The 13,310-nt window shown below is 34.8% G+C and overlaps 1 protein-coding gene and 1 non-coding gene across 2 annotated transcripts; both read right to left on the reverse strand.

The window, feature by feature from the left end:
- Window positions 1-3,004: 3,004 nt before the first annotated feature.
- Window positions 3,005-10,668, reverse strand: LOC105039350 (proteasome subunit beta type-6-like). Its single transcript, XM_073245953.1, has 10 exons — window positions 10,463-10,668; window positions 10,171-10,246; window positions 9,412-9,467; window positions 9,045-9,109; window positions 8,859-8,917; window positions 8,104-8,176; window positions 7,668-7,859; window positions 7,476-7,587; window positions 4,533-4,604; window positions 3,005-3,338 (listed from the first exon to the last, which is right to left on the reverse strand). Exons 1-4 carry the CDS (start codon window positions 10,534-10,536, stop codon window positions 9,052-9,054), a joined length of 264 nt encoding a protein of 87 aa, XP_073102054.1. The 5' UTR covers window positions 10,537-10,668; the 3' UTR covers window positions 3,005-3,338; window positions 4,533-4,604; window positions 7,476-7,587; window positions 7,668-7,859; window positions 8,104-8,176; window positions 8,859-8,917; window positions 9,045-9,051.
- On the reverse strand, window positions 9,626-9,729 carry LOC114913953 (small nucleolar RNA snoR103). The gene has a single exon (XR_003800081.1). It is a non-coding gene; the product is annotated as a small nucleolar RNA snoR103 (small nucleolar RNA).
- Window positions 10,669-13,310: the final 2,642 nt, after the last annotated feature.

Consider the following 13,310-nt stretch of genomic DNA (forward strand, 5'->3'; position numbering starts at 1 on the left):
AGAAAGAGAATAAAAAAGATCAAAAAATAAAAGAAAGAAGAGAGAGTGATGATGAGCGATAGCCATCAAAATAAGACTAATGATGTTCTCCCTTTCTCTCTTTCCTTCTCTCTCCCCTCTTCATTTTGTCTTTGTTCTTTTCTTCTTTCTCTTCTTCCTCTTTTTTGTTCTTGCTAGTTTTTTTGTCAATTTATACTGGAATAGCACGATACTAAGACACACCGCATCGTACTACTAATCTACCGACATGGATGCAGATTTCGATACTACGGACTTTGCTTAAAACTATAGTAAAGGTGGAATTTAATCCTACAATATGAGTACAATCACTAGGGATTGCTAATAAGCTATATACGGTAGCATAGACGATCCGTTGCCTTATTCTAGGCTAAAACCAGTTGTTGAAACCTTTATAGGTATATTCTCTTCCTTGGTAGAAATTGAGGTCTGGTTACACTTTTGACCCGAAGCTTGAATTGGTTTTGTTTTTGTTGGATCTTTGACCCAATTCAAGTCATAAAGATGGGGAAGTTGTGGATCAAGTTGGGTTAGGTCATTTGTCAATGGTTTGATTTTAGTTGTTCAATAGAATTGGATTAGTTATGGTATCCCTTTCGTCCGATATATGGAAATTTTAGTATCAGTTAGGTTGAGATATGTAGGTAAAAAAGGATCAAGACAAGTTAAATCATGTGAAGTAAATGATTGTCCAATTAGACTGGGCCACATTTAAAGAAGCATAAGTGACATGCTACCCGGGTAGCATGGTAGGATGATGTTACCCCTGCAAATACTGCCAATTGATTGTTTGTCAAAGCAACTTCGACCTAATGATAAGCCACCAGGGTACCAATCAAGTCATAGATTTGCCTTTTTCTTAGTCAGCGCTAATTCAATCCAAATAAAGTCAATATTTTTGGTTGGTGGGATCATAAAGACAATAAAAAAAATCATTTCATGATAAACTATCAGAAAAATCTCTGATTAAAAACTCTGTTGTGTATGTGACAACTACACCAATTTATCAAGTTAATTTCAAGAGTAATTGATTTGATGTTTAAGTCTAGATTAAAACAACTTGAATAACAGTGGAACCAACTTTGATTAGAAATTGCCATTTTGAGTGTTTGGTTGGCAAGCATGAATCCCCTACAATATGTAGGCCGCACTGTAGATTGTCATACGGTCTTAGATGTCTGCTATAAAAAAAATGTACAACCATCAAACAAGATAGTCTACAAGTAGGTATCATATCACATCGGTATATATTATTTAAGAGCCGTCCATCTCTTGATAGCAGCCATCTAGGCCTGCGTAGTATCGTGCAATGTAGCCCATGCACTGCAGAAAATCCCGGTGCTTGATTCAAAACCTGCATCTAACTTGCCTGAAAACACATCCAAAGTGATTTTGATGGGTAGGGGGCCAATCATCTTAGGTGTAGTTCCTACGCAGTGTTCCAATGAACCAACAGGCAAGGTTCCATCCATGACCTTATATCATTGAAAACTAATGAAGCTGGAACCACCATGCTGCATGGTGCTTTATACATATAAATTTGTTCATCATAAGATCTTAAAAAATAACTATAAACTAGTTTGAAAGATTATTTTAAATATCATCTTACCCAATAAGAATGCCGAGTAAATTCTTTAGGAATCGTTACCTAAAGAGTCCCACCCTCATCTCAATTTTGCCCGACCCTACCAACGAAATATGAAGACAGAGCTTTAACATTACTAACCCAAACAGAAATTTAGACTGCATGAATTTATACGAGTCAGAAGATAAACATACCATAAGATCTTGTTCACTTGCACGAACATGAATCACCATTTATTACAGGAATGGAATACACGTCAATTTCATAAGAGCATAAACCAACCGTGCCCGTTCACCTGTGTCAGCTGTGTCAACTGATAATCTAGGAACAAAATGGCACTTTGACAAGCTATTACCAATGTATCTATCAAAAGGATTGAATCCATCATTATCGCGGTAATCCTTGCATTTGATACACCATGATGTAAATAGAGCATTACCGGCCGCTCGAGTTTAAAAAAATATATTTCATTATTTAACTTTTGCCATTTGCATAACATATAACCCCTTAGGAGGCGTTTGATGCATTATATAGATAATGTTACTATGGTAATATGATTACAGAGAGAATGTGATTATCTCATAAAATAACAAAAAATTCTATATTACAGTATTTGGTATGTACAGTAATATTGTTATAAAATAACGGAGAATCCTACGTTGCAATGTTTGATATATAATTTAGATTACATAGAATATAAACTAATTTTTTCAAAATACATCCATCTTTACTTATTGATTATTGTCTATTTTCTAGAAAGACAACTTAATTTCGAGACCAATCATTTTCAATGACATCATCAGTAGAAACTACCCATTATGTTTTCTTTTTTATTTTCACCAACTGAAACTACCCTTAATTTATTTAATATAAAATTTAATTTATTTTGATAGAGATATTTTGATCTTGAAGTTATCTTGTTACAAGATTACAGGATTATAAGATTACATATAATCACATGACCATCTCTCCTTAAACAACCAGATTACCTCTTTTTGAGATAATGACACATTATATGTAATGCTGCATTACCTATGAAAATAATGAAATAAATAGTATAATCTAATTATCTATTACAAAATTATATATAATTCTAGAAAGATTACATGCTATCAAATATCCCCTTACTGTTATCTTCCTGTTAAATAAGCTAACACCTTACCAGACTCTCTAATCCATTTGGACCATAAAATATCTTATATGTTTTATTTTCATTATTTTGTATTTCTTTATTATTTGAATTTTTTTAATTTTAAATTTTAATATTTGACCGAATTATTATCAAATATCGAATGATTAAGACAACTAAAGAAATACACTAACTAAAATCCAAAATATTTGTGTCCAACTTTGAGAACACAGCTGTGTTATTCTAAAATCTTCAGCTCAAAGCAGGAATAGTTTAATAAAAACATTATGTCTATACCTATTTGGATCCAAAACTTTGTTGCAGATAATCACACCATCGAAGTAGCATATTCTGAGAAAGGAAAGCATTTTCCATTCCTTGTTCTGAGCATTACATGGCCCTATTGAACTAGAGGTGGAAGCAGAAATTCCACAAACGAGATACCATTCGTGAACAAAACAAGGATCCAGCGGTTCACGTGCTCATCGGCTCAGCCGCTGCTAGACGAGGGTAAGTCAAGCAATGAGTTGAGAGGCTCCAGCTCTTCATGCCACGACGGAGGAGAATCGCCCGTGTAGAATTCCTCGTAACACCATCAGCATTGATCTGCAAAAAGTGGCATCAAATGGGAGATACAAGAGGGGGTTACACGGGAAACTGATAGGCAAACGACAAAATAAAGGAATAAAAGAAACGACCTCCAGGATTAAAAATTTGGAAAGAGTCACACCAGCATTTTCTTAGAAGGGTGCCATTATAGTGACGGAGTCAGGAATGTGGGAGCACCAAAAGAAAACACGGTCAGATCTAATCAATCTAATCAAAAATCATAATCAGAAACCACATTAAAGTGCACTTTTTAACTCGCCCGGGAAACCATATAACAATGGTAAAGCCAACATGTCCCAAAGAATGCTGTCAACTAGAAAATGGGGAAGGAAAATGACCTGCCACCGTGGGCTATCGTGCGGTAAATTCAACGTAGCAGCGAGGTCAAAAAGTTTATTGATTAGATTCACCAGATCTAAATCTAAGCTTTAGTGTCCTACCCTAACGTCAAGATTCAGGAGCAGAAAATAGACTCAAGATAATAATCATTAGTTGTGCATGGTCAGCCAATATTTCATTAACGGGCAACAACGGGAAGTGGACAAGGGGATGTCCGGTAATTAACGAGCCAAAGAAGACCAACGTGCAATGACAGTACGGACAACACCTCCACTTGCACCATCACAGGCCATGGCAAGAGACACTGCCTTCACCACAAATTTCTACATTGGGAATTTAGGAATCGATGTCGCATAACTTCTTTTTCCCACCGATCAGCACAAGCAATGGAATGAAAAGGAATTATTTCCAAAACTCTAATTATATGCCATTAGTTCCCAGCCACCAGCAATAGAACAATGGGTATAGTTTGGCTATCTAAGTCCCTGAAATATTTAAAATATATAATCTAAAACCTATAGCATCAATTTATAAAAGATTCAATTAACAATCTAATGCTTTATAACAATATTTCCCTTCCCCTGACCAACGGGTATGCTACTAGAGCTAGGGTAATCATTTTGTTGAAACCCCAAGAAAGACGCTGGGCCATTGCACCTATACTTGTATAATGACAGCAAACTAAATGATGTTCGGATCATCCAGTTATTCATGTTCTCAAGGAACATTTGGTTGGTTTTAAAGAACGGAAGATTAAAAGTCGAAACAAGTTTTTTCTTTACCAAAAAATTAACATGAAGACTGAACTGAGGTTGGATATCAATAATAGTTAATAGTGTTCTACTGACATACCTCAGCCTCATCTTTGCTCATCCCTTCTTCCGCACTTGATCAAAAGAGCATACACGGAGGTGGAACCAGATCCTACAGAAATGCAGCATTGTTACCATTCATAGGCGAGTGGAGTCCTTGTAATTACCAACATAACAAATCTACATTCAAGAATTAATCACTCACCATACTTGTGCACTGATGCTTACATATGTAAACACAGACATAAACTCAAACATAATATACATACACACACGTGCATATATGCATGCATGTATCTATCTATCTATGCTTTTATGCATGCACACACAGCAACACAAACTATAATTATTTTCAAACAAAGAATTATCAAAGAAAAAATAGAAGTACAAATAAGTAGTAAACAAATAGAAGTTAATACATACATGTTTGTTTAAGTGTGCTAACGATTACATCGTATATCTTCGAATAGCAAATTTTCCTTATGCATTACATCATTAACTGAGCAAAAATGACTTCTGAGATCAACATTTATTAACTAAAAACTTACACACTTTTTTCCCATGTTTATATAGTTGTAACAAAGGTTTGCTGCCTCAATTGTAGACCCTGCATCGGTACCATCCTATTACAATATCACTGTATGGTTTGGTAAGGTACAGTAATATAGATATGCAGCAGTATGCCATACCGGTATGGTACATCCCATATCAGGTGGTACGACGTGGTATGCCAAATCATGATTGTAACAGTGAGGGAAAAATTGTAAATTTTAGTATTTATGGTATATTATAATATAAGAGTCATACAAAAAAATTCCATTAAGTTTTCTTGCTCCTACTCAAAGCACGAAACATGTTGTACAAAAGAATAGTTAAATTTCAGTTCAGAAAGAGTCTGATGAAAGTAGAACTTTAACAAGTTATAATCAAAGGAAATCCAAAAATGGTATACTTCCTACTATTGCTTCTACAATTATGAACACGGACAACAACAGGAGACCTACAAGTCAGGAATTGAAGTCTCACCAGAAGGTAAAAATTAAGGAAACTTACTGTACGGTGACAAAAAAAAAATATGCAAACCTTCTAATGAGCATGATGCTATTGCCTCAGTAACCCAAGCAGTAACAGTCGAAAATAGCCAACATCAGACTACCATGGCAGAAAAGGTACTAGACTAAGTATTTGGAATAGGATGTCTAGGACCACATCCATTTTTCTTTGACAGATGCAAATAGGGACAGATATTAGTTGGGTACTAAAATTTTTTTGCCACATCTGGATATATTCACATGCTGAAATAAATAATATAATCTCGTATTATCAGATCTATTCTTCTCTTCCCCTCCCCCTCCCCCCCCCCACCATCCACCCCAAAAGGAAAAAAAGAAGATAGATTTGTGTTTCAAAGATGGTTGGTTTGAGTTGCCTATCTATGCAACCTTAAAGAATGGTGGTGATGCTATGAGAATGTTTAGACATTTGGATGAGGAAAAGAGAATTGAGATATGGTTTAACTAATTTATTTGCTGATCTCCATTCCTGTTTTGCATCCATGCCTGGAACCTATCCTTGAGTTTCCTCAGGTTAAAAAGCAATAGCTCAGTCTAGACAAACCTATTTCAGATGCTTGGTCCAGTTACTCTTTATGCTGCAAGCATCACTAATGTTGGTTCTTCTAGCCAACATCAAATTGTCGTCATCAATGATCAGCATTTCATGTTCTGTTTGCATAATAGATGGTGATATCATTATATTAATTAGAAAGTTTGCAGAATTTTATGATATGATACAATAAAATTTCCTCATTCTATCTTCTTATAATCAGCCATTTTAAATTGATTAAATGACAGGTAGGTGATTTTATACAAGAAATTTACAGTTCTTTTGACTCTTGTTGATTTCCTATTTGTAAGGCTCGTACTGTTCTCAATGATCAAAATTAGTTTAGTCAAAATATTACTTCTCAAACTATATCTAAACTGCAGTTAAGTGATTTTTTTGATGCCATGTCTTTTTCTTCCATTTGGAACATAAAAACTTGTAGAACTGTCTAGCATGACTCTTACACTATAATACAGTACAAAAAGTGAAGTTCAGCATTGTGCTCTTTCGCTGTTGTAGCAGTATAAATATGGAAAAAACATTTAAGAAACTTTTAGCTAATGAATATTGATTTCTAATGTTGTTTTTCCATTAAGAATGTTGCTCACAGGAAAAACCAAGTGGTGCATCTTCTTTGTTAAAGAAATATGTTCTAATCTTCCATGTTTTAAATAAACAAATGTGTATTGCACATCTATTTATTCACTATGATTATGCTCCTTCAGAATTATTTGCAGTTTCTCCATGATAACTTTTTTTGTTCAAAGAATAGTAGAGTTCATGTTTCCTATACTTTTTAAAAATCCTGCACATAGCATGAGGGGCTCTGCTAGTTAATTAAATATACACACAAAGTTGATAAAACGTGATCATAACTATACAGTGCATAAAGGTGACATTATAACGACATTAAAAATAGAACTGCCTTAAAATCATAATACAGACATCACCTGCAAGATTTCAACTTAAGCATTTCAAAAACAAATAATGCTCAACCAAAAAAAAATTCTAAGTTGATCAAGACTGACAGATTTCATTCGAAGTGACATAGCTAAAGCTAGACGAATTCCATGTTTAGCAGATGCAACATCTCTACAAAACTGACCTACATGCTTCAAGTAATCGATAGCTTGGTAAAATGTCCACCCTACTAAAGAGATCAATGATTTCAAGATTCAATCAGGTGAAGAAAAGAACTAAAGAATTAACTTAGCAGTCATTCTTACAAGACAGCGAGAGACTGCAAGAGGAAGAATGTTTGACAACTTATCTCAGCAACACAACAAGTAAGATCGTAAAGATGTAAACACATGATGAGAAAAGTGCTTTCCAGCAAAATAAAGGAATTCAAAAAAACAAAAAGCTATGCTTATAATACCTCCAATAGCAAAAGGTTGCCTCAAAATCATCCCTCCAAGGGGCACTGAGTATATTGGACCGCCTTCATACTTATACCATCCACCAACAATTAGGCCAGTTTGCAGCATGTTCTGACAAACAAAATCATGGCAAAAATGAAAAATACACCATAATGTATAGAACACAATTGAAAGTTTTGAACAAGATGAACCTTCTGGAGTACAGTTTGACAACGACAATAGAATGTTCTCATTTAGCTCATGCTCAATGTAGAAGTTGAATGAGACATGAATTTTTGGTACTTCTCATGTCTATAGAAAACTTAGGAAAATGGTAGGCCAAAGTGGTTTTGCCATCAGTCTTTCCAGCATTTTGCCTGAAGAGTTGCTTTTATGTGTATGATCTACATAAAGCAGGAGATCATTAAAAGGCCAATATTCATTGAAGAACAATAAAGCAAAAGAATAGCCTTAATTGGTCAGAGAGCTGAAACCTAAAGTGTCACACAAAGCAAGCATATTCTAGCCTTTAAGAAAAGTAACAAAAAATAAACTGCACTATCCTATAAAATTTTCTGGTTCTTCAATCTTCAAAGGTATTTGTCTCATAAAAATGGTACCTATGCACCAAAGGGAAAAAAGAATTACCTTATTTTGATATGACAATAACCTAACTAAATTTGCAGTGACTTTAACAGCTGCAGGTTGCCCAATTCAAATCCTGCAACCAAAACAATGAATCAAATGAAATCACCAGGACAATAAGAAATTGCAATGAATAGACAGAATATTTGACATTCTTACACTTTTATTTCCAAGAGGCAGAAAAAGGCACAAGAAAGACAGGAAATGTTATACTTTTAGTTTTCTTTCTTAGTGAAATGTGTTGTTTCCAATGTTCTCCCTCTAGTTTAACTGGATTTTCACCTTAATGTTCTAAACTCCACTATATTCTCACTAATTACACAAATTTGTTAGAAAGATTTCAAACCATGAAATATTGTTACATTATTATTTGAAAGAACTGTACCATGGATCTCACTAAATATGCGTGGATCACACGTCTCTAAATTAAAAACCCTATTCCATCCACACAAAGCTAATACCACTGGGAGTTACCTTTATCTATGTTTCTATTCTCATGTATAACTAATGAATACTTCATGTATATCTAGCGTTATTTTGTCTCAATTTTCATTTCAAAATTTAAGCATAGATTCTCTGCTTATATGGCTATGAATCTGGCTTCACTCTCCATCTCTTTTATTGGTGGATAAGGATCAGAAGCATTGTCTCAAGCATTAAGCTTAATGAAACAAATCAATCAAAGCTGAAAAATGTCTCTAAGAAACTATAGACAGGTCATAGGATGCAAAAGAATTGTAAACACAATATATAAGTACCCCATCCATCACCACTAAGTCAACCATTCCAACTCCCTCAAGCATCTTGATCTCTTTACCTGCAAATATGCCATGAAAGGAGAAAAGACAAGCACAGTGAGCCATGTGAAGGTAGGGAATCCAGGTTGTAAATATTGGACTATGTTTGTGATCAAATTTAAGCAATATTGCAGCATGTCAACAAACCTAGTCCTCAATTTGATACATCTTGGACAGAAAGGTTGCCAACCATCTCCTCCACCTTCCATTTTCTAGCAAAGCATGCATAATATACATTAAGCCAAACCTTTGGAGGAACAAAATCGCAACCAAACTAAGACACCTCGACCAATAAAAACAATTGAATTTTTGTAGTTGCAATAATTCAATCTTTTTATGAAGTCAATTTTCTAATACCAGCATCCACCAGAAGATGTTGAATCATTAATTAACTGTTACTTAACTCATCAGTCATCATAGACTAGCCAGGAGATGTTGAACACTATAAATTGAGAAAGGAAGATAAATCAAGAGTATGGTGCAATGAAAAGCAAAAGAGAGGAATAAAACTCACATGTGTTGATGAAGGAAGTACCAGACATTATCAGAAACAATTTGGGAATCAGCAGCCTGCAAGGCAAATAAAACTTGTTAAAAATCAAAACACTAGACAACTGGAGAAAGTATATAACCAGCAAAATAAAGTAAATGGAAGCACAAAACCATTCAGTGAGAATAAAGGGAACAATTTACAAGTCCCATTCCTCTCAGCTATCTCATTGATATGTGAGTGTATGGTGGTTCTTTATGGGCCTCTGAGACTCACAGAAGGTCCACTTAAATTCCACCAATCGTTCTCTGTCCATATTTACAGCAAGTGCGCAACTTAAGCGACCCACCAAGAATTAGGACATATTTTCTAACCTTCAGAGGAAGAAAGATAAACTTAGAGTACAATATAGAGATCACGTAAAGAACAGAAAAACCAACAAAATGCTATGAACTAAAAATCCATGAATATCCTCTACTTACTCAAAATCAATAAGCCAAAAACCTGAAAACTGCAACAAGACATGGCTGCTGAAATCAATAGGCCAAAAACCCTAATGTCAACTTATTCGAAGCATTAAATGCACATAAGAATTCAAAGAATTTCAAAAAAAACAAAAAAAAAAGCCAATCCACAAATCAAACATCTTGGCCCTTCTGTTAAAGTAATTCGAAACACGGTTCAAACGATGCAACAAATTAGGGTATAAGACACGACTTATCAAAATCCGCCCGTAACACAGTGAAAAAAGAAAAGCATGTTTTAAACAATGCGAGTGATTACCGATCTGAAACGGCACACATAAACATTATCCCTCAGTTGTCTGATCTTGTCCGACGCCCGATTAGCAACATATATTCCGACACGAATATGAAGAATTAATGAGAAGAATACATCAAGATAGCAGCACATATTCCTCGACGAATATAAACAAACAAAAAGACGATCTTTTTTATAGAACTGAACGATTATAAGAAGAAGAGAAGTTTCTTCCCTTAAAATCAGATGAGATGGTGCATGGGTTGGAATTTTTAGCAGGAGATGATGAGATTAAGTTATATTACTAGAGATTAGACCTGTGCTCATTCTGGAATCGGCCCCGAGGACAACGCCCCCGTCGTAGGTGACGCCGATGACGGTGGTTCCCATGGAGTGTGGCGCGTTGAGATCGGGTCCATGGCGAGGGGGTCTTGGGGATGGGCGAAAGGAGGAGCCATGGCGAGAAGAAGAAACAGCAACCCTAGCAAATAGAAACAGCTGCAGAGAGTGGTGGGGGTGGGAGAGTGGGGACTCATAAAAAGAGCGAGGTGCGACCCCTTCCGCAAGCGATGCGAGGCACGTGGCAGTATCGAGTGGAAGTGTGGAACTGTTGAAGTCGGTCGGACCTAGAAGTGGACCAGACCGGATCGGTTTGGGCCAAAGTAACCGTTTCAGGTCGGACTCAAGGTTCGATCACCATATGCTAAATGCCTTAAAAATTATCATAGGAGATGGTTCTTTACTTCTTTTCTCTATGAGACAGTACTTGCTAAGGCTTTTTTTTCTTTTTTTTGATAGAAATACTGGCTAAGGCTTTAGTAAAGCATGCAGGCTCCACCAACTTCTAGCCAGCAAAAGAATATTCCTACTCTGAATGGGAGTTTCCTTAGAATTTTTCTTATAAGACTATTTAGATTCTGACGATTTAGATTCCCTTTGTTTATGTTGTTTGCACGAAGAGCATTGCTGCATGAAATAAATAAAGCATTGCTGCATGAAATAAATCTTGCTTCTAAGAAAGCATGGTCGTCCGCTTGGCATTTTTATCGTATCATTTATAAGTTAATGAGATGCTATACCTGGAGGTGTGCAAACGAGCGGGCTCATTTAAATTTACAGCCCAAAACGAGCTGCTTACTGACAGCTCATTTCAAGGATGAGAAATTTTTTGTGTACTGCCCATAATGTAGAAAATCTAATAATGCCATTTCATCCGATTGGATCATGTAGCCACTATTTTCTAACATGTATTTAATATCCACAGTTCTACTTTTTTATTTAAAATTTTGAATGAAAAAAATATCTTTCTTAAAAATTATGACATCCCTTCTTAAATATTATGATATTCTTTCATAAAAATTATGTCATTCCTTCCATTTTAAAAAATTATGACATCATGTGCTGATATTATAGCATCCTGCATTGAAATTATGATTTTCTGTATGGGATATCATAATTTTTCACAAGATGTCATAATTTTTATGAAGAAATGTCATAATTTTTATGAAAGGATGTCATAATTTTTTTGAAAAAAAAATATCATAATTTTTGTGGAGGAATGTTATAATTTTTAAGAAGAAATGTCATAATTTTTAAAAAGAATATTTTCATCATTTAAAATTTTAAATAAAAAAATAAAATTATAGATATTAAATACGTATTGAAAAGCGATGGCTACGTAGTTTAATAGAAAAAAATGATATGCTTTATGTTAAATTTTTTTTTATCGTGATGGTGCATAAAGAATTTCTATTTCAATGATCCACTGAGGTCGGGAGAGCTCAAGATTTTTTTTAACTTTAACTCAAATTTTGAATTATTTTATTATTTTTGAGTATATAATTTTTTTTATTATATTTTAATACATATTTCACTCTTAACAATAATTGCATATTTGGCGGTACTGTTTTCATCTTTGTACGTCACAATATATGGCTGTCCGAACATGGGCCTTGCAAGAGTGGTTCGGCGACAAGTGGGATGTCAAAAGCAAAAGCACCAATGTTTGGGATGCCATTCCCGTCTACATTAATGATGCCAAAGTGAATAAAAAACTAGGAGGTTGTTTGCAATAGGGTGATGACCTAATATCAGATATAATATAGATGATGACGGTGAGATCATCATGTTTAATCATATTATAATAATTTTATATAATATTAATATTAAATCAATTCTATTCAAATCATTATCTAACATGATGATGGAAAATCCATCCATTCTGAAGAGTAATATTCTAAGATCATTCTAAAATAATGATTTTAGATTAAAATTTAAAAATAAAACTATCCCTTAATCCATTGAAAAAAATGGTATATCAATGTAACATCAATATTATATATTATATTGGATTGATACTATATATAGTATTTATGATATATTATATTATAATATATTATTAATCATATTACTATTTACTTATATTTTATACTATAACAAAAATAATTATTATACTTTATATTTATATTAAAAAATTATTTAATATAGTATTTCTACTTACCTTATATTTTTAATAAAATAAATATTAGTATTAATCTAATCTAATCTTTTATATATATATATATATATATATATATATATATATATATATATATATATATATATATAAATGGAGCAACAGTGTTGGGTTGTCTTCGTTTGACACGTGGTTGGATTTTTAAGATGCCACATGTTCAAAAAACCGCGTTGAGTGAAACCGCAGAAAGATTGGAGCTATCTACGAGTGTCGTGGGTGTTCAAGAGGTTGTGGAAGAAACTGCTAGCATAAAGCCATGGGAGGAGGTCAACAGAGTTTGGAGCTTCAGATGGCACTGCGGATGAGCCTCCAAAGCTCACTGTCGGAGACGAAGCGGAGAAAGCCGAGAAAGAGCAGGGAGGAGTCGGTAAAGGTGCAGAATCGGAGGTTGCAGAGGGCTTCTGACGTTGGTAGTTGAGAAGCAGATCAGGGTATTGGAGAACAAGTGCACCAACTCTGCACGGTCGGTGGGCATGAGGGAGGAGGCGGTGGGCAGTAGTGCTGCCATGGCTGTGGGGCCCTCGATGGCAAAAGTCAAGGGAGATTTTGTGCCATGTGGTGATGTGGGTATTCGGAGCAGAGAGGCTTGGGGTGTGGTTGGTGAGGGACAAGTTGGGTGGGGGTAGAAACGAGGGCACAACATAGGAAA

This window comes from Elaeis guineensis, chromosome 1 (assembly GCF_000442705.2).
Source record: "Elaeis guineensis isolate ETL-2024a chromosome 1, EG11, whole genome shotgun sequence".
In the NCBI taxonomy this organism is placed as follows: Eukaryota; Viridiplantae; Streptophyta; class Magnoliopsida; order Arecales; family Arecaceae; genus Elaeis; species Elaeis guineensis.